Below are 26,050 nucleotides of genomic sequence, written 5' to 3'. Positions count from 1 at the left end.
AAAGTGTAGGATGCAGAATCGGAATGCAGGCCTTGAAGGTCTAAATTTCACTGAGCCTCCGTGGTAGCTTTTCTTGTCTCTGAAAAAGTAAATTCCCCTTGTTTGAGTTCCCTGTAACATCACTCATCAAGGAGGACGCTGGCTCTTCTCAAAACCAACCCCAATATACCTAAATGCAAAACCAATAAATAGAATTGGTTTCAGCAGATTTCAAGAGTTCAAGTAGAAATTCCAACATTAGAAGATGAAATTTACACTGAAAATCACCAACAAATTTCAAGGGTTCTTAGCATATAACATCTAAAACCACTGTAGCTTAATCATAAAATTACAAAGTATCCAGAGCCAATTATGAAAGTGAACAAGTAAATAAAAACCAAGGAAATATAAGTCATTTCCTGATACTAGCAAAATAAAATTATTACCAGCAAAAACTCCCTGTTACAAAAATGCTGATCTGGTTTGACTACAGTTATAGTTCTATATATATTGATAGTCATATAATACAGTCTTAATATTCAAATGATTAAAGATTCAAAAAAATGGAGTCACTCGCTCGTGCATATCTAGTTTACAAATGTGTCCATCAAATTAAAACAGCTGTCCCAAATTAAATATATCAAACCCAAATTGTCTAACTAGTAAACTGCATTAAAGTAATCCTAGATTTAGAGAATATAAAAGATAAAAGGAATCTTACAGTATTTAGTTCAGCTCTTACATTTCATAACTATAATGTCAGAGGTCAAGAGAGGTCTAATGACTTGCAGAAAACCACTAATAACTGGAGGTAGAAATGAGAATTATTTCTCCTTATTTATTCCATTGCCTCATGTTTCTCAAAATATGCCTGCTATCATTTTGGGAAATGGATTACATAGAACAGTAGACATGTAGAATTTGCAAAAATGTAAACATTTTTGCATTTAAAAAATATTTATTAGTGACACATAATCTAGCCACAGAAATGTTCAAGCTCAATTCAGTCCAGTTCCACTTTCAATTCAAAAATTAAAATGGAAGCTAATTTGCTGGTGGTATCACCAACAAATCACCAACAAAAGTTGTGATTGTTCAGTAAGAAATTGTTCTCCTAAACTTTCTCATAGCTGATCCAATGGGTAATATGACTATTAGAAACAAAATTTTTCTCAGAAAGTCTCTAGAGTCTCTTCTTGCTGAAAAAAATATGTTTAAATTGAAATTTAAAATATATTCCCATACAAAACATTATAAAAAATTGAAAATGTAGTTGAATCTACACTGATACTTTATAAGTTAAATATGAGTATGTGAACTAACCCAGAAACCTACTACCTTTCTATATTACATATATATATATACACACACACACACATATACATGTATGTATTTTTAAAAACTTTACCTTGTTTCCAAAAGACCTTAAGGTGGGTCATAAAGATACATAAATTGCAAGAGAACACAAATTTCAGGTAGATAATAAATCAAGAAGAAAGAGCATTAAGACATTGTTCCTACGTGGAACATGAAGTTTAAGGTCTGAGCCCAGAAAAAAAAGAAGAAATGAAGAAAAGAGAGCAAGAGAGAAAAAGAGAAGAAAGGAGAAAAAAGGGGGAGAATAAAAATATATATGAAAAACACACTATCTGCAATTTGGAATTGCAAATAGTAAACTTTCATTTGTCAACATGGAAATAACCATGGTTAATGTAAAAACAATTCATAGGTTTTCCAGCAGAGATAAGTGCTGACAGCCTAGATTAGTTCTTTCAACAACTTGTAAACCAAAACTCCCCAGGGCCTTCTGGATGGGAAGCATATTAATATCAACTCTGTGACCACTCAGCACCATGACATGAAGTGTCTGTTCAGGAGGTCATCTCCAAAATGTATCCCATACATCTTCATGCACAAGAGATGATAATTTATCACCTAGATGTAGGGATCTACTGTAAACTAATCCAAACTGCTGATGATACACTAAATCAGTTTGAGTGATGAGTATAAATAAAGCTGCATGCGAAGTACTGAAGGATACAGATCTATTTGATCAATGAGATGTCACCAGGCAAATGAAACGCAGTGTTGACAAACATAGAGTACCTCAGTTGAAAATTAACCAAATCAAGTATCAGAGCATAAAGGCACACATTAATACAAGCTTGGAATGAAAGTTTAGTACGGTATGAGTCAGAAGCTATATTCTAACTGTTTCATATAAAACTGAGCAGAGTGGGTCAGTGGAAAAGAATGTATTAAAAATTGATATATTTTGCACACCATAGAAAGTATGACAGGACGAACAAAAATGTTGCAAAATAATAATCCTTTCCAAATAATATAACTGCAGTTATTCAATCTGCTGAGCAAATCCATACACACAGATGAAGAAAAACAATATGAATTTTATACAGAAAATAATTTCACATCAACTTGCTATGAAGAAATCAAATTCAATTTGTGTTGCCCTTATGAACAGTTAGATATTTTCTGAAACTGTCATGCTACAACTTCAATGGGGAAAAACAAAGGAATGGGGATAAAGAAGGACATTCCTCCAAATAGCTGATATTCATGAAGGACACTCCTTGAGAAAAAAAGATTTTCCCAACTATGTGATCAGAATAGAGCCATTAACATACAGCAAATAGATTCAATGGATTCAGCTATTTTGAAGGTGTCCCTAATGGAAAGAGCTGATTAAAGTAAATTTCAAACCCTGCTGGAACAAATCTGTAAAAATATTTTCTGAGGGAAATTATTCTTCAAAAAATTTATTTTTATATATAGTTTTTGTTGTGTTAAGTATATAGAGAGAATTTGTCATAACATAGTTAACTCTTGCCTTGTATTTTATCTTTCAGTTTATTTGGGGGTACAGATAGAATTATACTACTAAAATATGACCTGGACCCAGATGTAGTTTATTTAAATTTCAAAATGAAAAGCTTACTAAGAACAGATAAGATTGATTGCTCTCTCTGTCTTAGCATAATTGTATTTCAGGTGAACATCAATTTACTTTAAAGGACACTTCTAAGTAGCAGAATGCATCATAAATAATTCATCAATCACAGCTACTAGGAACATGATTTACTCCAGCAGATTCAATGGAATAAAAGCTTTTTTTTATATATTTGTGTCTGCTTTAAGAAGTTTAATAATCTTCCTTTTCTAAGAATTCATTCTTAGATTCTATACTTCATACTCTAAACACATTATGATAAAAACTATCTTTTTCTTCCTTTTTTTAAGAAAAACATATTTTCTAATAAAAATAAAAACAATTAAAAATCTTTGGAGCAAATAATCTATGTATATCAACAGCAAAATAACAAAAACCTAAAAGGTACATATTTGAAAAATAGCCTTAAGATTTCTCAAATACATAATTCAAATAATGCTAACAAAGTTTGTTTCACCTTATTTGAATCTTTAAATGGAAGAAAAAGAAGGCAGTCTTTCTGGAAGTCTTTTACAGAACATTTATAATCTGGTATATTTTAAAATTACTTCAATTTAAAAATGCAAATCAAACAGATTCTAAATTGTTCAACAGTTGAAGTTTTGTCAGTTGATATCGTGAGTATCCTATCTAGAATTTTCATTTGTCATGTAGAAAGACATTGCTTAACTTACAAATCTTAAAGTTTTCCACCAAGTTCAGCAATTTTGTATTAGCCATTTCCTAAGCTGTGAAATACATTGACAAAGAAAAATGTAAAAGAAAATAAAAAGCATTTTACTTACTTGCAAACCCCTCTGGAAAACTGAATGGCCCATAAAATTAGCCAGCATTCTTATTAAAGCAGCACCCTATAGGAAAGAGTAATAAAAAGAACAGAATTTCAACAAAGTATCATGATTGTAAAGTTGTTTTACTCAAACCTAGTCTACTCCATTCATGCTATTCTATTTTCAAAAATAATTAAGAAACAGGAGTATCATGAAAACAACATCCAACTTAGTGACAACAATTTCGTTTTTTTGGTCTTGTGAATTTTAAAGTTTTGTGTAAAACCTACAACCACAAAATGGAAGTCCTCTAGGAAGAATATCTCAGGGCAATGATAAGCTGTAATTCAGGAGTACTCAATATTTTATTGAACACTATATATAACAAATTTAATAAAACATGGTTCTTGTACTTACAATCTCATAATTTGCTCAGGGAAGGACACCCATGTTAATAAATAATCATATCAAAATATAATGTTGAAGTAAAATAGGTACTTAGTGTACTCCTTAACCAAGAAAAGTTTAGTTGTGGAAGTAGAGAGTAGAGTACCAAGAAGTCAGACTGCCTGGGTTCAAATCTCAAGTCTGCTACTTACTCACCATGTTTACTCAGTAAGATTATTTCAGCTCTCTGCTCCTTACTTTTCTCTCTTGTAAAGTGTAGTTAATAGTAGTTATATTTAATATGGCTGTTCTAAAGCTTAAATAACTCAATATATGTAAAGCAGTTTGAACTAGGTCTGAAAAATAGCCATATAGGAGTGTTAGCTATCAGTATTATTTCAAATTGTCTAATCATTTTTATTTCCTATTTCTTTTTGAGGCTGTATTTAGCCACATACATCCATGTGCAAGCAAAACATATGAGATCAATATAAATAACTGGAGAAATAGAAGAAAATACTAATTTAAAAGAAGAACCATCTTGAGAACCATTATTATAATATGGCAGAACAACATGAATGCAAAAGGTAGGTATGTAATCAATATGAAATGTTCCAAGGAATGACAATTAAGTATGGATGATAACAAATCTTCATGTAAAATATAAATAAGTCTTCAAGAAGACACTTGACCAAATTGAACTGGTATGGAGCAGTGGATTGTAAGCAATGAATGTTTAAATACAAATTGTAGCCTGGATTGGGGGTTACAAATTTCTTTATGACTACACATCCCATTTCATACTCAGTACAAATGTACAACTGCAATAATTCATTTCTTGCAAGATGTCTCTTTTTACAAGAAAATCGTAAGAATCACATATAGAATCATTCAGCCAGGGACTGGACTGCTGTCCAGTCCAGCAACACAACAATGAATTTCCATAGTTTGTTACTAGAATGATTTGCTAGAATTCTGGGACTTGAATGTAGTGCAATGGATCACCATTAAAGATGTGTATCAAAAAATTTCAACCACCACCAAAATTGCTCCCCAAGTCAGTATTTTATTCTCATCTCAACAAATGATAGGCTGAAATATAATAGTTTTCTGCCTTTTCTGATTTTTTTTCTTCTCACACCTTCCACTCATTGCTCTTTCTTTAGCTTCTTCATCTTCTGCACATTTGTATATGACCATGAAACATAAGCATTTATGATTCAGTCTGAGGACTAGGTTAGAATTCCCTTTAGAACACATCAGCTCTGTTCCTTGAATTTCCTTGACAAGCTCTCCTCCTATACATTTCCCAATATAATCGACCAATCCCAAGGGTGGAAACTGTCCATTTTTCAGTAAACCTGACCATTGCAACTGGGACTTGAGACTTAGTATCTAAAGCAGTCAACTCAAACTTTCCTTCAGCACTGAATAGCCATCTTCAGATGATTTAGGTGTTCTCCTCCAGGTAATGATGACTTCGTCTCTTGTCAGGTTATAAAAACTATTAATTTAGCATGGTCTAATGACACAAGAATACTTTCTGATCATAAAGAATGTACCAGTTTTCCTGTCTGAATTAAGCTGGAGACAGTGGTAACAGCAAGGAAAAACTAGAAGTACAATCAGTATTCAAAAGTTATAGAATATCACTTAGCTCCTGATTATATTATATTGTATAACTCAATTAAGTTTTAGAAAATATGACTATGTTACCCATCTGAACATTTTAATAGTCTCTGGAGTGGCATGCACTCTTCTATGTTTAACTAGCCTTTTCTTTCCAAAGCTAAAATTTAAAAATCCTTATTTTATAGAACTTCATATACAGATGGGCTCTCCAACTGTCATGGTTTAGCCAACATATACTAAGCACATACTATGTATGGATTATAACAAAGATCACAACCCCTAACACAGGCAGAGCTCATTATAAACTTTTTTTAAGAAAACTCAGAATCCTTTTTCATCATGTCTTTAAAACATTTGTTTATCAAGCAAACCTTGTTTACAATATTGTAACTTACGTTACTTTGTGATTCAAAACTCCAGCCCCAGTCAAACAAACTGGACATTTAGGAAGCCCAAGTAGCTTTATGAAAAGTAGATATACTATTTCCGCAAGATTTAATAATTTTTGAGACTTGCTCTAGAAAACTCATCACTGTTTGCTAAACTAACATTCAAGGATATATTAGGATATCTACTTGATTTTTTTAAAGTTTCATAGAGAACATTCCACAAAAGTATGCTTATAAACCCATTAATCATTTAGCAATTTTTATATTTGGAATATCTTTTTAATGTAAATTCCCACCTAAATTTTCTTTTATTTTATATTGTAGCCGTTTGCATGCACATCAGTCTCAGAGGTATTAAACATGCCCAGAGAAAAAACTGTGTCCTCATGACTTGGTACCACCCTCTTCCTATGTCTGGCTTAGAGGAAGTGCTCCCTTAATGTAAGACATCAATAAGAGAGAAAGAGAAAATTCTACATGCATAACAATTACTTTGTGTTCTTGTAGAGGAGCTATTCAGCCAGGATATATAGTTTATTGCTTCATTGGTATACTTCAGTGATAAATCCTCACTCTTGGAGAGGGAGATCTTCTCAACTAATTTATTTCTTTAGCACATGCTTATTGAATAAGGTGGTATGTTCAGTATCCTAAATGACACAAGTCTCTGTCCTTGAGGATTTCAAAATCTCGTAAGTGAGATGAGATGCAAAGCAAAATAAATGAATGACAAGAGAAAGTATTCTACTGTTTTCAGAAGAGGGAGAAGTTGTATCTGCAGGGACAAAGGATAACGAGGGTCTAAAGAAGTGTTATTTGTGTTGAACCTTGGAGGATGGATAAGGGTTCCATGAGTTAAGATAAACAAAAGGCATTTGCACGTTATCACAGGAATGGACTTCATGTGGTCAAATAAGCGTGAAAGTGGAAATCACAAGTAAGGAAGTTTATATGGAAAGACAGTAAATAAAACCAGAAAATGGAAGATTTGATGGAAAATAAGATTGAGACAATTTTTAGAGGACTTTGAATACCAGGGATAAGGAATTTGGAAAATTGGTTTTCAAAATAGTTGGGACTTAACTATGATACTCCAAGGAAGAAGTAAAATAACCAGAAACAAATGATAACAATGAGGATAAAAATCAGAGATAGGTTTAAGGAATGGAGCAAAGATAAGTTTGTATTTTAAAGCTAGAGTGGATGATGACATTAGCAGATATACAGAATTTAGAAGAAAGTGCTGGTGAGGTGAATATAATAACATCTGTTTGTAAATGTGCTGTTTGAGGAACAGGTATAGAACCCAAGGAACAGAGGGCAAGTTCAACCACAGGAATAAAATTCAGTGGAAAGTTATGATTGAATAGATAAATTGGGAATTAGAGTGGGTGAGTCTGCCAAGAGAAAAGTTCTAAGGCTTTAGTAAGAAAAATAGAAAACAGGATCGTATAATTGTTTTCTATTTGTTTATTCTGTTTTATGATTTGCACTTCAGTGCTCGTAACAGGCGCTCAACAAATTTCCATTGAAATCAATGAAGAAATGACATTAAGAGAAAAAAATGACATATTGTGATAAAAAACAGAAGGCAAACTGGGTATAAGCGGTGTCATAGAAGACATGTTTTAAGAATTAGTGCTTCAGATTTCAAGGAAAATAATAGCTAAGAGAAGGCCATAGTAGGCCATATTTAAGAAAGAGCTATTTAAATAGACTTGTGGGTGTGAAAGCTAAGTGAAAACAGAAGGAAGAAAAGAGAAAGCTAGAAGCAAATTCACATGAAAGGTTTGTTTGTGATTTTCTTTGGTAGAAATAGGAGAAATTTTTTTCTGCAAAGCAAAAGATGACCCAGTGGAGATAGAAACTGAAGACACAGTCAATCAAGAAATCATTATTGAAGTAAGATTCTAGGAAAGCTAGATAAGAATTTAGGTTAATCTTGGGAGAGAATAACAACAATCTACTCTAAGACAGGACTGAGGCAGAAAAGAGAAATAAGAAATAAGAAAAGATAAACAAGAGATGTTGAAGTGTAAAGCACAGAGGTTAAGAAAGTACACTGCACAGAATAGACTGCAATCTCCATCAAGGTGGGGACTTGGTCTGTCACCATTATACGCTCATCGCCAAAAACTGTTCCTGGCACATAGCAGCCTCTCAAAAAAATACTGAACAAGTGATGGACCATCACTTTCCAATAATATAGGAGATGTGGTCTGAAGATAACATGAGTTGGAAAGAGTGGAACTAGGTTTGAAGTAACCCACTGAAAACGTAATTAGGAGTTTAAGACGTGGAAAGGTGTAGAAAAGTTGTAAGTTGTAGTAGTCCATTCTCACACTGCTATAAGAACTGCCCAAGACTTGGTGATTCATAAAGGAAAGAGGTTTAGTTGACTCACAGTTCCACATGGCTGGGTAAGCCTCAGGAAACTCACCATCATGGTGGAAGGTGAAGGGAAAGCAAGCACCTTCTTGGGAGTGTGAGCATGAAGGAAAAACTACCACTTATGAAACCATCAGATCTCATGTGAATTCGATTACTATCATGAGTACCAGCATGGGGGAAACCGCCCCCATAATCCAATCAGTTCCCTTCCTTGACACGTGGGGATTACAGGTCCCCTCCCTTGACAAGTGGGGATGACAATTCGATATGAGATTTGGGTGGGGAACAGGGCCAAACCATATCATAAGTCCTAGCTGAAGTTATCAATAATGTATCTGTCATTCATTATTTGTACTACATGCTAAGGCCATAATATCATAAGGAAAACATTACTATTTTTAACAGGTCAGAAAATTGAGGCATAAATGTTACACACCTTGTAGAAATTGACATGGGTAGTAAACAATGGAGCCAGAATTAGAAACCCACTTATACCCAGCTCCAAAATCAGTAATTTAAACCAATTTAGATGACCTCTTGTGATCCCAATTCAAAATATTTACATGACTATCTCTAGAAACACGGGGCATAGCAAGAACTTAGAAAAATAAAGGAAATTCTTAGAGTTACTGAGAGTTTGGAATCAGTGAGATGCTCACAGAAGAGGATGAAGGAAAACCTAATTCAATGGGACATAGTTGAAATGCCTGACCCATATTCCCAGGATTAGGGATAAAATAGAAGACAGATATGAACTTGCAGAATAGGACATGTTTATGGTCTAGGAGACATAAAGCTTCTTTATGGCGGGTTCAGTAAGAACAAAAGGCTAGCAAAATTGAAAATAGTGATATTTTTATTACTGTATGTGGATGTGGCAGCTGTGAAAATGCATTGCTAAAATTTCCCACTGCTGCCCCTCTGCATTTACCATCACAAAGGCCATTCTTTCCTCAGTTTACTCCTAGCCAATCACTGAGCAGGACAGTGTAACAACTACAGAGCTGTTCTAGTGAGACAGGAGACTCCGCCAATGGATAACTCTAACTAGATGACTCGTCACTGGTGTGGATGAATGTGTTTTTGCAATTGAGCTGAAGTCTGAAACTATGAACCTGACGCCTCTTCCTTACCTCTCTCCTTGCAAAGGCTGTCAATTGTAATGTGGTCTGAAGGCAGGTCCCCCTACTTTCTCTGGCTCCTTTAACAAATAAATCTTTTGCATATAATGTTTTCTGCTTCTTAGAAAATCTGGACTAACCTAGTAGCTCCATTTTTAGTGCGGAAGTCCACACAAGTATAAACTAATGATAGGTCCCTAAAATAAGTTGGTAATGAGAATACTGTAGTTAACAAGTAGCACATCCATCAAAACAAAATAATCTTTTCCTTCTTAGTTCTTTCAGGAAATCTTTGGCTAGTATATATTCTACACTATGAATGTCTTAGCTTAATGGTTTGCTCTCCTCCAGCACAAGAGAAGGTAAGAAATAATGTATCATTACTTTCCATTGACATACAGGAGAAACTGAGGTGAAGGGATTAGGTGCTTTGTCCAAGTTACCTGCTTTCATTCACTCAGTTGTTGAGTTCTTTGATTAGCAAAAGAATTATGAAGTAAGAATTTCTTGTTACTTTTTGAGTTACTGAAAGGATTAGTCTATTGATTAAAAATCAAAGTACTTTTAAAATGTAAATTTGTAAATGATGTTTCTGCACTAATTCTGGACATGTGTGGAAATAAAACAATGTTCTAACAAGATTTGTTACTGAAGCATGTCTTTTGGTATGGAATAAAAGCATATCTTAAATTCTCCATGGTTTTTTGAAAAACATGTTTTCTTCTCTGTTTCTTTTCCATAATAATATGATAGCTATATTTAGCATCTGAAGAACAGAAAAAGAAATGCCTAATCCTGAATATCCCTTACTCACAAGTTGTTTACAAAAAAGAAAGGCAGAAAGAGAGGATAGAAAAAGAGAAAACAGAGAATGAAAGGGGAAAGAAAATTAATTCCACACAAGAAAGCAGAATTAATGCCCCATTGCTTCAGTTACCCATGCTTGGAGCCTTGGAGTCCTCTATGATTTATTACTTCCTGAGGCCAAGCCTCTACCTCTGCATAGCTGAATTATTTCACTGTCTCCTAGAGACAACCCCAGATGTGTTCCCACTCTCAGGAATCCATCCTATGGGCCACATCAGACTAATTTTAATAATTATTTTAGAAGCATAATGTCTGCTAAGAGTCCTGGTTCTGTCATGTACTTAGGCATGTGAGATGATCTAAGTATCTACAATTAGAACATAACAATAAAAATGATGATGAGTACTATATTACTACCTTTAATAATAACACCTATTTCAAAATTTTTCTGAGAATTCATTTAAATTATTATAAAGCACTAGATACTCAGTGTTTAGCATATAATAAGGTTTAAAAAGTATATGGGTATTGATATCATCTTCATCATCACTATCATCATTTTTATGTTAGTCCCCTGCCCCCCAAATCTCTACTTTAAAAAAAAGTCCTGTGGTAGTAATAAAGGCCATACATAATGAGATTCACCACTACTTACCAATGCTTTTTTACATGTGACCAGATGATCAGCTTCTACACTGGTTAAGCTCTTCTTCCCATTATCCCATGAGCATTCCTAACACACTTAAGTTTTAATCATGCTTATTTATATCAGTTGCAATGTTAATCCTTTTTGATCCTATATTCTGAGCTCTATACATTATTAAAAGCACAGGAAAAGCCCATACCATAGTACAGTCCACACAGCTATACTGCCACCATTAATAATAATAATGATAATAATATTTCCATCAAAACTTTTCTTAGAATTAATTTAAATTATTCATATAAAGTACTTCGTACAGTGTTTGGTATGTAATAAACTTCAAAAATGTATGTAGGTATTGTTATCTTCATCATCATCAATATCATCTTTTTTATGCTAGCTCCCTGCCCCCAAAAATTGAGTACACAGTAGTCAATCTCCCCTGTCAAGAAATTCGGCATATATCTTTCATTGGCACTGTACATTTTTTGAGCATTCTTAGGCAATGGCATTCAAACTGGGTGGTCTATACTCAATAGGAGACCAAAAAGGTATTCAAAGAGGACCATAGATCCCAGGGACAAGAAAACAGGGATAAGAAACTTTTCACAACTATGTTAGTTCTCAATGTTTTTGTCTCCTCCGAAGTCATAAATTATTTAAGTCTGAACTAAGCAATTTGTCAAATTATTTTAAATCACTAGCTAATTGTTTCACATGACTTTGTCTCCTTCCCTCAACTACATGTAGGTCATTTAACTACATTACTCTCATTTAACTAGATTATTTAAACTAACCATTGGCATATTTGTTAGTTGTTGATGACATAACTTTTCCATCGCAAATGAAATATGATCCTGGCTAAGAAAAGTATCCACCAACTCCTTGCTAGTTTCAAATCAGCAATCCAGACTATGAGATTGCAGCCTATACCCAGGTACTCATCAGTCTCCTCTGCCATGAAATTCAGCATGTATCTTTCACTGAGTCGTATGTTTTTTCAGTATTTTCAGGTAATGGCATTCAAACAGGGTAGTCTATATTCAAGATAATAGGAGACCAAAAAGTATTCAAAGAGGATCACAGATATCAGAGACAAAAAAAAAAAAACTTTCAACAGTGTAGGAAATAGCACTTGCATGAAAGCATTCAACTCAAGAAATTTGAAGCATAACAATACTGTACTATTAAATGAATGTACATAGAAGGATAAAACATAAAACCAAAAAAAAAACAAATAGAAAACAAAGAAATGGTTGAGAAGATGAAAAATAAAACATAAAGAGTCCATGAAAAAAACTAATAAAATAGCAAAGCTCCGAGAAAGAAAGTAATCGAGGTAAAAAAGAAGAAAAGAAGAATAAAACAATGTAAATACTAAAAATGGGCACATAGCTACAGGAAAAAGTTTGTAAAATTAAAATAAGAATATTCTAGAAACATATACTAATAACTATGAAAACTCAGATTAAAAGAAAATTTTCAGCTGGGCATGGTGTCTCACGCCTGTAATCCCAGCACTTTGGGAGGCCGAGGCAGGCCGATCACAAGGTCAGGAAATGGAGAACATCTTGGCCAGCGTGGCGAAACCCCATCTCTACTAAAAATACAAAAATTAGCTGGGTATGGTGGCGCACACCTGCAGTTCCAGCTACTCTGGAGGCTGAGGCAGGAGAATAGCTTGAACCTGGGAGGCCGAGGTTGCAGTGAGCTGAGATCATGCCACTGCATTCCAGCCTGGGTGACAAGAGCAAAACTCCATCTCAAAAAAAAAAAAAGAATTTTCTCTAAAATCGTAATGTCACTAATGGTTTAAAAATAAGAAATACACCAAAAACAGACAACAAAAAACAGACATACCAATCCAGGACAGTTTTACAGGCAAATAAACTTTTAAGGAAACACTGTCACATATTACCCTTGTTTTAGATAAAGTACTATCAAGGAATTGAAAATGAGTATAAGCTTTTCAACATTTTTATGATGCTGTGTAACTGATATGCAAACTGGACAATGTAAAATATACTCTAATATCCTTCATATGATCATGTATGCAAATATATATGTAATTGATGGGAAAATATCACATATATAATACAGACTAATATAAAGACAACTTTATATATATTATATGTGATAACACAATATATAATATAACCTATATATATAAAATATATATTCTATGAAGTGAGAGAAGATATTTAAGTAGAGTTCATTCCAGAAATTTAATAATTGTTTAATAGCAAAAATTATATTATAATTAATTGCATTAATAGTGGAGACAAATTGTTTAATCATCTCAAATGTAGGAAAACCATTTAATATTACTTAGCATTCATTCATTCTTATTCAAAATAATAAGATATCTTAATAAACTAGGAAAAGAAGGGGACCATTAACAATAAAGGCAATCTTTAAAAAATATACTCAATAGTGAAACATGAGACGCATTCTTCTTAAAGTTGAAAATAAGAATTCACTCTACTAATATTTCTATTCAAAAGCATAATAAAATGAATGAGAAAATGAAATTTAAAAAATAAAGCAGTAAATTATCATAATTCAAAGATGATGTGAAAGTTCTCACAGAAATCTAAAAGAATATATAGAAGCAATGTATAAAATCACTGAGTATAGCAAAGAGATTAATTAATTATTTATTCATTAAGTTAATCTCTGACATGACATTAATGAATAAAATCAAAAGAATTAATATATGTTACTAAAATTGAACTTAAGGAATTAATTTATTGAGTCTTATTCTCAAAAAGAAAAGTACAAACAAAAATTATAAAACAAAATAAGAAAAATTTCAAAATTGCACAGAGTTTTCATGGAGAAAATTATAGAACTTAACCAAACACACAAGGATGTAAAAATGAAGAACTATATTCTTTAGAAGGCTGGAAAAAGTTATTGCAAAAATGTCAAATATCCTAAAATTAACCTGCAAACTTCTCAAAATAATTTCTTTTTCACAGAAATTGTCTTGATCTGAAAATTCACATGAATTAGCAAAGAGTAAACAACAGCAATTTTGAAATAGAAAAAGATGGTGAATCATCTCTTTTCACAACAAAACTATAAAGTTATAGTGGTTAGCCCTATGATGGTAATGTTGGAGCAGAAATAAACCTATAAACTAGGGACCAGATCAAGGGGCTGCAGATACACCAATACTGATATCTGTGATTGCTGACAGAGATGGTATGTGATACCAGCAGAATAAGAGCAGGGAATTCAGTAAATCACACTAGAATGATTGGTTACCTAAACTAAAATTAAATTACACTGGACATCACAACATCGACAAAGAAATATCACCAAAAAATACCCAAATGGATGATTAAAGAACTCAATATACAATGCAAAACTTTAAAAATATTAGGAGAAAATGAAAAAAGCACATCTTTATGAATTTGGGATAAAGGAGGATACTTAAGCAAAACAAAACAAAAAGCATGAAGTATAAAGGAGAAAATGGACAGACTACATCTGAACTTTAAAATCTATATGATAAAAGACATCATAAATTCACAGACAAGCTGCAGTACTATTAGCAATGAAAGATTAGTATCCAGAATGCAAAGAAAAAACAACTCTCATTAATTAATTATTAAAATGAATAGGAAAACAGATTAAAAAACAAAGACCCCATTGGAAAATGGGCAATGGATATAAATAGAAAATTCAAAAAGTAAGCAACCCAAAGGCCAATAAACACATGAAAAAAGATTTAATCTCATTAACAAACAAATAAATATAAATTAAAACAATAAGAGAGCATTTCCTAGCCACTGACCAGACAAAATTTTGGGAATTTAACAATAATAAGCACAGATGAGGATGTCAGAAAACAGGATCTTCTCAAACTCTCTAGTGGGAGTGTGTACATAGGTACAAATGCTTTGGGGAAGAAAATGTTATGCTAAAATAAATGTTAACATTAGTTTATTTGTACATTTAACAAACAATTATTGAGTGCCTGCTGCATAAGGCACTACGATAGGGTGTGAAAATGATGCAGAGAACAAACCAAATAAAGCTTTCATGCAGTTTATATTCTAGACAAAAGAGGCAGTTAGTAAACAAAGAAACAACAATAATATCAAATACCCATTATTGCTCTGAAAATAAATAAAGCAGGGTTAGGGGATAGAGAGTGCTGGGGAATAGGCTCTCATATGTTAGTTAAGACAATCAGGAAAGATTTCTTTAATAAATTGACATGGAGCAGAGAAAGGTATCAAATGAAGAAGCAAGCCATGTTGATGACTCAGGAAGAACATTCCAGGCAGAGAGAACAAGCATAATTGGATTTTGAAATCTAGAATTCTGGAGACAGAGTAGGGCTAGAAGTCCCAGGCTCCCACAAAGAGCAAGAATAGATGAAGAAAACCAAAAACAAATCTGAAGAATAGGTCCTGGGAGTTCCAATATTTAGAGGTTGAGAAAAGTAATTCAGTTCCTCAAAAGAGATGAAAAGGAAATGGCCAATGAGCTGGTTAAAGTTAAAAAAAAAAAGCTTTTAGGAAACAAAATGAAGAAAGTGTTTCAAACGTAAAATGATCATCACTACAAAATGTGCTTAAGAAAGCAAGTCGACTACCATGAAGACTGGATTTTGCAACATGGAATTAATTTTTGAGTTGACAAGAAAAGTTTGATTAAATGATAAGAATGAAAGCTTAATTAGAGGAGTTATAAAGAGAAAGAGTAGAGAGAAATCGGGCTTTTGCTGTAAGAGTGTAAAGATATAAAAATAGTCTGGGTAGAGTAAGTCAAGGGAATTTTTACTAAGATCAAAATATTTTAACATTCTACAGAGGGAAGAATAATTGAGTAGAGAAGGAAAAATGGATGTTTCAAAAGGGAAGAAACATTCAATATGACCAACATCCTAGAGTAGAAAAGAGGATGGAGTCTGGTACAGAGTGGAGGCATTGGCCTATATCATAGTACAGACCTTCATCCACTGTGACAAATAGCAAGGGAAGCAGAGAATATAGGAATTGATAGGTGAGATGTACAGGGTTGGAGGTGTGAGAACATTGATTTGTTTATTGCTTCTAATATTTTAGTGAAATAAAAGCAGAGTAATCAGATGAGAGTGAGGAGGGATAACAGAATGTGAACACTAAGGAAAAAGTAGGCATTAGGTGTGCGGAAAAATGATAAATTGAGTTGGGAAATGTGGATGCATGTACCTCCCAACCCCACAATTTCTCTAGCTGGATACACAGAATGACCAACACTCACACATGAACACAAGGACACATGTAGAAAGAGGTCATTTGCAACACTGTTCCTAATTTCTAATTCTAATTTCAATAGTTTATAATAGACAAAAACTTCAAACAAACGTCAGACCGTGAATAGGGGGATGGATTTATAAACTGTGCTTTTTACATATTGGATAGCAGCAAAGATAAATAAAATAGAGGTCTGAGTATTAAAATATGAATGAGAGTTATGTCTCTTTAATGGTTATCACTGGGAAGAGAGGGAGGGACAGGGGGTTAAGAAAGGGATTAGAGGACTTTAATGTTTTATTCTTTAAAACAAGTCATATGTAAATACATCAAAATAATAATAACTGCTGACTTTGGGTCTTGAGTACATGTGTATCTGGTAATATCCTCTGTATGTTTAAAAATTTCTCAGCTGAGATTTTTTTTTTAATTTTATTATTATACCTTAGGTTTTAGGGTACATGTGCACAATGTGCAGGTTTGCTACATATGTATCCATGTGCCCTGTTGGTTTGCTGCACCCATTAACTCATCATTTAGCATTAGGTATGTCTCCTAATGCTGTCCCACCTCTTCCCCCCACCCCACAACAGTCCCCGGAGTGTGATGTTCCCCTTCCTGTGTCCATGAGTTCTCATTGTTCAATTCCCACCTATGAGTGAGAACATGCAGTGTTTGGTTTTTTGACCTTGCGATAGTTTACTGAGAATGATGGTTTCCAGTTTCATCCATGTCCCTACGAAGGACATGAACTCATCATTTTTTATGGCTGCATGGTATTCCATGGTGTATATGTGCCACATTTTCGTAATCCAGTCTATCGTTGTTGGACATTTGGGTTGGTTCCAAGTCTTTGCTATTGTGAATAGTGCCACAATAAACATACGTGTGCATGTGTCTTTATAGCAGCATGATTTATAGTCCTTTGGGTATATACCCAGTAATGGGATGGCTGGGTCAAATGGTACTTCTAGTTCTAGGTCCCTGAGGAATCGCCACACTGACTTCCACAATGGTTGAACTAGTTTACAGTCCCACCAAGAGTTTAAAAGTGTTCCTATTTCTCCACATCCTCTCCAGCACCTGTTGTTTCCTGACTTTTGAATGATTGCCATTGTAACTGGTGTGAGATGGTATCTCATTGTGGTTTTGATTTGCATTTCTCTGATGGCCAGTGAAGATGAGCATTTTTTCATGTGTTTTTTGGCTGCATAAATGTCTTCTTTTGAGAAGTGTCTGTTCATGTCCTTCGCCCACTTTTTGATGGGGTTTTTCTTGTAAATTTGTTTGAGTTCATTGTAGATTCTGGATATTAGCCCTTTGTCAGATGAGTAGGTTGCAAAAATTTTCTCCCATTCTGTAGGTTGCCTATTCACTCTGATGGTAGTTTCTTTTGCTGTGCAGAAGCTCTTTAGTTTAATTACATCCCATTTGTCAATTTTGGCTTTTGTTGCCATTGCTTTTGGTGTTTTAGACATGAAGTCCTTGCCCACACCTATGTCCTGAATGGTATTGCCTAGGTTTTCTTCTAGGGTTTTTATGGTTTTAGGTCTAACATGTAAGTCTTTAATCCATCTTGAATTAATTTTTGTACAAGATGTAAGGAAGGGATTAGCTTTCTACATGTGGCTAGCCAGTTTTCCCAGCACCATTTATTAAATAGGGAATCCTTTCCCCATTGCTTGTTTTTGTCAGGTTTGTCAAAGATCAGATAGTTGTAGATATGCGGCATTATTTCTGAGGGCTCTGTTCTGTTCCATTGATCTATTCAAAATTGTTTCAAAGAGAAAAAAATACCTAGGAATCCAACTTACAAGAGATGTGAAGGACCTCTTCAAGGAGAACTACAAACCACTGCTCAATGAAATAAAAGAGGATACAAACAAATGGAAGAACATTCCATGCTCATGGGTTGGAAGAATCAATATCATGTAAATGGCCATACTGCCCAAGGTAATTTATAGATTCAATGCCATCCCCATCAAGCTACCAATGACTTTCTTCACAGAATTGGAAAAAACTACTTTAAAGTTCATATGGAACCAAAAAAGAGCCTGCATCGCCAAGTCAATCCTAAGCCAAAAGAACAAAGCTGGAGGCATCACGCTACCTGACTTCAAACTATACTACAAGGCTACAGTAACCAAAACAGCATGGTACTGGTACCACAACACAGATTTTTATTTAAAAATAACAAACAGGAGTCTTTGGGAAAATTGCTAACCTGCAACACCTTATAATTAATCTTATTTAGTTCTGTCATGTTTTATATAAATTTCTTACTCCTCTTGGCTTAAGCACCATGATCTATCTCTAGAGACTTCTAAGAGTATTTTAGTCCTATAGTTTAATTTTTTGGTTTTTATTTAAAATAAACTTATCTGATAGAGGAAAAATGAAATAAGTTAAATTTAGTCAGACACTTGAGGTAACTTTTAAACAATGAAGATCTAATGAATAATTATTTTAAGAATAAAATTATCAGTGAATATATTATAATCACTATTAAAGTATAAAGTTATTAGCAAAGCAATGGTTTAAAAGTGCTAAAAATGTTTATTTTGTTTATTTCTGGATCCAATGGAAGACTAAAATGCCCCAAACTAATAACAGTATTGAACGAGTGAAACTAATTTAATTTTGTTTTAAGAAGGGCCTGTGCAGTGGCTCACACCTGTAATCCCAGCACTTTGGGAGGCAGAGGCGGGGTGGTCACGAGATCAGGAGTTTGAGACCAGCCTGACCAACATGGTGAAACCCCATCTCTACTAAAAACACAAAAATTAGCCAGGCATGGTGGTACACTCCTATAATCCTAGCTACTCAGGAGGATGAGGCAGGAGAACTACTTGAACTCGGCAGGTGGAGGTTGCAGTGAGCTGAGGATAAAGCAAGACTCCATCTCAAAAAAAAAAAAAAAGAAGCTCAGAAAACACTATTTGTTTGTAAAAAATCTAAATATTTTTCAGTTCCAAATTTAGTTCAGAACTTGTGAGTAACAGGCTGTAGAATAACTACACAAAGACAACATCGTTTGTGTTTTTAATATCAGCCAACAACTAGTATTCTTGTCATTTATTGCAGAATAATTGTTCCTTGTCAGAGTTAAACTATCACAGCTAGAAAGAATATGAAATTTAGAGTATTAAGAAAAATACGTGATTAATGTTAGTGAAGAAGGCATTTCAAAGGTACTAAATAAACAACTCTTTTAAAAGATGCCTGCATAATATTGTGCCAGAAAACGTCACAAATAAAGTACTTAACAGAATTAATACAAATCAGATTTTAGGTACATTTTGAATACAAAATATTTTACCAATTTCCATCTAATATGAAAGATGGAATAATCTTAAAGAAGCATGGCTGGAATTGGCTGAATGGTAGCAACTTAAGTAAATATGGCTTATTATGCAAAAAACAATATATATTAGTGTTATAAAGTTTTAGTGTCACATATTTTGTCTGAAAATTGAGCACAGTGCTAGCCTTTAAAAAGTTATTTATTATGCCACATATTTTCTGAATAATGTAACCATTCACTATGCAACAAAATGCCAAATACTTGAATATTTGAAAATTATTCATAAAGTAGTTTAAAGCACATTTAGTGACATGATGAAATTCATACTTCTTTTCTAGTTTTTCTTTTCTAATATTTTATTGTGTATGTTGATGTATATAATATTGATGTGCATAAAATATGTATAGCATACGTCAGTCCTTTCATATTTTTAACATATTAAAATAAGAAAAAAAAATGGGCATGTGATTCTTATGAAAATAATATTTTCTTTTTTTAATTTTATTATTATTATTATTATACTTTGTTTTAGGGTACATGTGCACAATGTGCAGGTTTGTTACATATGTATCCATGTGTCATGTTGGTGTGCTGCACCCATTAACTCGTCATTTAGCATTAGGTATATCTCTTAATGCTGTCCCTCCCCCCATCACCCCACAACAGTCCCCGGAGTGTGATGTTCCCCTTCCTGTGTCCATGAGTTCTCATTGTTCGATTCCCACCTATGAGTGAGAACATGTGGTGTTTGGTTTTTTGTCCTTGCGATAGTTTACTGAGAATGATGGTTTCCAGTTTCATCCATGTCCCTACAAAGGACATGAACTCATCATTTTTTATGGCTGCATAGTATTCCATGGTGTATATGTGCCACATTTTCTTAATCCAGTCTATCGTTGTTGGACATTTGGGTTGGTTACAAGTCTTTGCTATTGTGAATAGTGCCGCAATAAACATACATGTGTATGTGTCTTTATAGCAGCATGATTTATAGTCCTTTGGGTATATACCCAGTAATGGGATGGCTGGGTCAAATGGTATTTCTAGTTCTAGATCCCTGAGGAATTGCCACACTGACTTCCACAATGGTTGAACTAGTTTACAGTCCCACCAAGAGTGTAAAAGTGTTCCTATTTCTCCACATCCTCTCTAGCACCTGTTGTTTCCTGACTTTTTAATGATGGCCATTCTAACTGGTGTGAGATGGTATCTCATTGTGGTTTTGATTTGCATTTCTCTGATAGCCAGTGATCATGAGCATTTTTTCAAGTGTTTTTTGGCTGCATAAATGTCTTCTTTTGAGAAGTGTCTGTTCATGTCCTTCGCCCACTTTTTAATGGGGTTATTTGTTTTTTTTTTGCAAATTTGTTTGAGTTCTTTGTAGATTCTAGATATTAGCCCTTTGTCAGATAAGTAGGTTGCAAAACTTTTCTCCCATTTTGTAGGTTGCCTGTTCACTCTGATGGTAGTTTCTTTTGCTGTGCTGAAACTCTTTAGTTTAATTAGATCCCATTTGTCAATTTTGGCTTTTGTTGCCATTGCTTTTGATGTTTTAGACATGAAGTACTTGCCCATGCCTGTGTCCTGAATGGTATTGCCTAGGTTTTCTTCTAGGGTTTTTCTGGTTTTAGGTCTAACATATAAGTCTTTAATCCATCTTGAATTAATTTTTGTATAAGATGTAAGGAAGGGATCCAGTTTCAGCTTTCTACATATGGCTAGCCAGTTTTCCCAGCACCATTTATTAAATAGGGAATCCTTTCTCCATTTCTTGTTTTTGTCAGGTTTGTCAAAGATCAGATAGTTGTAGATATGCGGCATCATTTCTGAGGGCTCTGTTCTGTTCCATTGACCTATGTCTCTGTTGTGGTACCAGTACCATGCTGTTTTGGTTACTGTAGCCTTGTAGTATAGTTTGAAGTCAGGTAGCGTGATGCCTCCAGCTTTGTTCTTTTGGCTTAGGATTGACTGGGTGATGCGGGCTCATTTTTGGTTCCATATGAACTTTAAAGTAGTTTTTTCCAATTCTGTGAAGAAAGTCATTGGTAGCTTGATGGGGATGGCATTGAATCTATAAATTACCTTGGGCAGTATGGCCATTTTCAGGATATTGATTCTTCCAACCCATGAGCATGGAATGTTCTTCCATTTGTTTGTATCCTCTTTTATTTCATTGAGCAGTGGTTTGTAGTTCTCCTTGAAGAGGTCCTTCATGTCCCTTATAAGTTGGATTCCTAGGTATTTTATTCTCTTTGAAGCAATTGTGAATGCAGTTCACTCATGATTTGGCTCTCTCTTTGTCTGTGATTGGTGTACAAGAATGCTTGTGATTTTTGTACATTGATTTTGTATCCTGAGACTTTGCTGAAGTTGCTAATCAGCTTAAGGAGATTTTGGGCTGAGACAAGGGGGTTTTCTAGATATACAATCATGTCATCTGCAAACAGGGACAGTTTGACTTCCTCTTTTCCTAATTGAATACCCTTTATTTCCTTCTCCTGCCTGATTGCCCTGGCCAGATCTTCCAACACTATGTTGGAATAGGAGTGGTGAGAGATGGCATCCCTGTCTTGTGCCAGTTTTCAAAGGGAATGCTTCCAGTTTGTGCCCATTCAGTATAATATAGGCTGTGGGTTTGTCATAGATAGCTCTTATTATTTTGAGATACTTCCCATCAATACCTTATTGAGAGTTTTTAGCATGAAGGGCTGTTGAATTTTGTCAAAGGCCTTTTCTGCATCTATTGAGATAATCATGTGGTTTTTGTCTTTGGTTCTGTTTATATGATGGATTACATTTATTGATTTGCGTATGTTGAACCAGACTTGCATCGCAGGGATGAAGCCCACTTCATCATGATGTATAAGCTTGTTGATGTGCTGCTGGATTCAGTTTGCCAGTATTTTATTGAGGATTTTTGCATCAATGTTCATCAAGGATATTGGTCCGAAATTCTCTTTTTTTGTTGTGTCTCTGCCAGGCTTTGGTACAGGATGATGCCGGCCTCATAAAATATGTTAGGGAGGATTCCCTCTTTTTCTATTGATTGGAATAGTTTCAGAAGGAATGGTACCAGTTCCTCCTTGCACCTCTGGTAGAATTTGGCTGTGAACCCATCAAGTCCTGGACTCCTTTTGGTTGGTAAGCTATTGATTATTGCCACAATTTCAGAGCCTGTTATTGGTCTATTCAGAGATTCAACTTCTTCCTGGTTTAGTCTTGGGAGGGTGTATTTGTCGAGGAATTTATCCATTTCTTCTAGATTTTCTAGTTTATTTGCATAGAGGTGTTTGTAGTATTCTCTGATGGTAGATTGTATTTCTGTGGGATCAGTAGTGATATCCCCGTTATCATTTTTTATTGCGTCTATTTGACTCTTCTCTCTTTTCTTCTTTATTAGTCTTGCTAGCGGTCTATCAATTTTGTTGATCTTTTCAAAAAACCAGCTCCTGGATTCATTAATTTTTTTGAAGGGTTTTTGTGTCTCTATTTCCTTCAGTTCTGCTCTGATTTTAGTTATTTCTTGCTTTCTGCTAGCTTTTGAATGTGTTTGCTCTTGCTTTTCTAGTTCTTTTAATTGTGATGTTAGGGTGTCAATTTTGGATCTTTCCTGTTTTCTCTTGTGGGCCTTTAGTGCTATAAATTTCCCTCTACACACTGCTTTGAATGTGTCCCAGAGATTCTGGTATGTTGTGTCTTTGTTCTCATTGGTTTCAAAGAACATCTTTATTTCTGCCTTCATTTCGTTATGTATCCAGTAGTCATTCAGGAGCAGGTTGTTCAGTTTCCATGTAGTTGAGCGGTTTTGAGTGGGTTTCTTAATCCTGAGTTCTAGTTTGATTGCACTGTCGTCTGAGAGACAGTTTGTTATAATTTCTGTTCTTTTACATTTGCTGAGGAGAGCTTTACTTCCAACTATGTGGTCGATTTTGGAATAGGTGTGGTGTGGTGCTGAAAAAAATGTATATTCTGTTGATTTGGGGTGGAGAGTTCTGTAGATGTCTATTAGGTCTGCTTGGTGCAGAGCTGAGTTCAATTCCTCGGTATCCTTGTTAATTTTCTGTCTTGTTGATCTGTCAATTGTTGACAGTGGGGTGTTAAAATCTCCCATTATTATTGTGTGGGAGTCTAAGACTCTTTGTAGGTCAGTCAGGACTTCCTTATGAATCTGGGTGCTCCTGTGTTGGGTGCATATATATTTAGGATAGTTAGCTCTTCTTGTTGAATTGATCCCTTTACCATTATGTAATGGCCTTCTTTTCTCTTTTGATCTTTGTTGATTTAAAGTCTATTTTATCAGAGACTAGGATTGCAACTCCTGCCTTTTTTTGTTTTCCATTTGCTTGATAGATCTTCCTCCATCCCTTTATTTTGAGTCTATGTGTGTCTCTGCACGTGAGATGGGTTTCCTGAATACAGCATACTGATGGGTCTTGACTCCTTATACAATTTGCCAGTCTGTTTCTTTTAATTGGAGCATTTAGCCCATTTACATTTAAAGTTAATATTGTTATGTGTGAATTTGATCCTGTCATTATGATGTTAGGTGGTTATTTTGCTCATTAGTTGATGCAGTTTCTTCCTAGCCTCGATGGTCTTTACAATTTGGCATGTTTTTGCAGTGGCTGGTACCGGTTGTTCCTTTTCATGTGTAGTGCTTCCTTCAGGAGCTCTTGTAGGGCAGGCCTGGTGGTGACAAAATCACTCAGCATTTGCTTATCTGTAAAGTATTTTATTTCTCCTTCACTTATGGAGCTTAGTTTGGCTGGATAGGAAATTCTGGGTTGAAAATTCTTTTCTTTAAGAATGTTGAATATTGGCCCCCACTCTCTTCTGGCTTGTAGAGTTTCTGCTGAGAGATCAGCTGTTAGTCTGATGGGCTTCCCTTTGTAGGTAACCCGACCTTTCTCTCTGGCCGCCCTTAACATTTTTTCCTTCATTTCAACTTTAGTGAATCTGACAATTATGTGTCTTAGAGTTGCTCTTCTCGAGGAGTATCTTTGTGGCGTTCTCTGTATTTCCTGAATCTGAATGTTGGCCTGCCTTGCTAGATTGGGGAAGTTCTCCTGAATAATATCTTGCAGAGTGTTTTCCAACTTGGTTCCATTCTCCCCGTCACTTTCAGGTACACCAATCAGACGTAGGTTTGGTCTTTTCACATAGTCCCATATTTCTTGGAGGCTTTGTTTCTTTTTATTCTTTTTTCTCTAAACTTCCCTTCTCGCTTCATTTCATTCCTTTCATCTTCCATCACTGATACCCTTTCTTCCAGTTGATTGCATTGGCTACTGAGCCTTCGGCAGTCTTCACATAGTTCTTGAAACTTGGCTTTCAGCTCCATCAGCTCCTTGAAGCACTTCTCTGCATTTGTTATTTTAGTTAAATAAAATTGTCTAATTTTTTTTTCAAAGTTTTCAACTTCTTTGCCATTGGTTTGAATTTCCTCCTGTAGCTTGGAGTAGTTTGATCGTCTGAAGACTTCTTGTCTCAGCTCGTCAAAGTCATTCTCCATCCAGCTTTGTTCCGTTGCTGGTGAGGAACTGTGTTCCTTTGGAGGAGAAAAGGTGCTCTGCTTTTTAGAGTTTCCAGTTTTTCTGCTCTGTTTTCTCCCCATCTTTGTAGTGTTTTCTACTTTGGTCTTTGATGATGGTGATGTACAGATGGGTTTTTGGTGTGAGTGTCCTTTCTGTTTGTTAGTTTTCCTTCTAACAGGCAGGACCCTCAGCTGCAGGTCTGTTGGAGTTTGCTAGAGGTCCACCCCAGACCCTGTTTGGCTGGCTGTCAGCAGTGGTGGCTGCAGAACAGCGGATTTTCGTGAGACCACAAATTCAGCTGTCTGATCGTTCCTCTGGAAGTTTTATCTCAGAGGAGTACCCGGCCGAGTGAGGTGTCAGTCTGTCCCTACTGGGGGGTGCCTCCCAGTTAGGCTGCTCGGGGGTCAGGGTACCACTTTAGGAGGCAGTCTGCCTGTTCTCAGATCTCCACCTGCGTGCTGGGAGAACCACTACTCTCTTCAAAGCTGTCAGACAGGGACATTTAAGTCTGCAGAGGTTCCTGCTGACTTTTTGTTTGTCTGTGCCCTGCCCCCAGAGGTGGAGCCTACAGAGGTAGGCAGGCCTCCTTGAGCTCTGGTGGGCTCCACCCAGTTCGAGCTTCCTGGCTGCTTTACCTAAGCAAGCCTGGGCAATGGCGGGCACCCCTCCCCCAGCCTCGCGGCCACCTTGCAGTTTGATCTCAGACTGCTGTGCTAGCAATCAGCGAGACTCCGTGGGCATAGGACCCTCCGAGCCAGGTGCAGGACACAATCTCCTGGTGTGCCGTTTTCCAAGCCCATTGGAAAAGCGCAGTATTAGGGTGGGAGTGACCTGATTTTCCAGGTGCCGTCTGTCACCCCTTTCTTTGACTAG

General features: G+C 35.2%; 1 protein-coding gene across 1 annotated transcript in view; it reads right to left on the bottom strand.

Moving 5' to 3' along the window:
• TRHDE (thyrotropin releasing hormone degrading enzyme) overlaps nucleotides 1-26,050 on the bottom strand; it is a 400,153-nt gene that overhangs the window by 119,735 nt on the left and 254,368 nt on the right. Inside the window, exon 7 of the mRNA XM_055240001.2 lies at nucleotides 3,733-3,798. Coding sequence (XP_055095976.1) covers nucleotides 3,733-3,798 — 66 coding nt within the window. The remainder of the gene's footprint in view (nucleotides 1-3,732; nucleotides 3,799-26,050) is intronic.

This window comes from Symphalangus syndactylus, chromosome 13 (assembly GCF_028878055.3).
Source record: "Symphalangus syndactylus isolate Jambi chromosome 13, NHGRI_mSymSyn1-v2.1_pri, whole genome shotgun sequence".
In the NCBI taxonomy this organism is placed as follows: domain Eukaryota; kingdom Metazoa; phylum Chordata; class Mammalia; order Primates; family Hylobatidae; genus Symphalangus; species Symphalangus syndactylus.
Note: the sequence above shows the minus strand (reverse complement) of the source record. Positions and strands in the feature narration are given on the sequence as shown.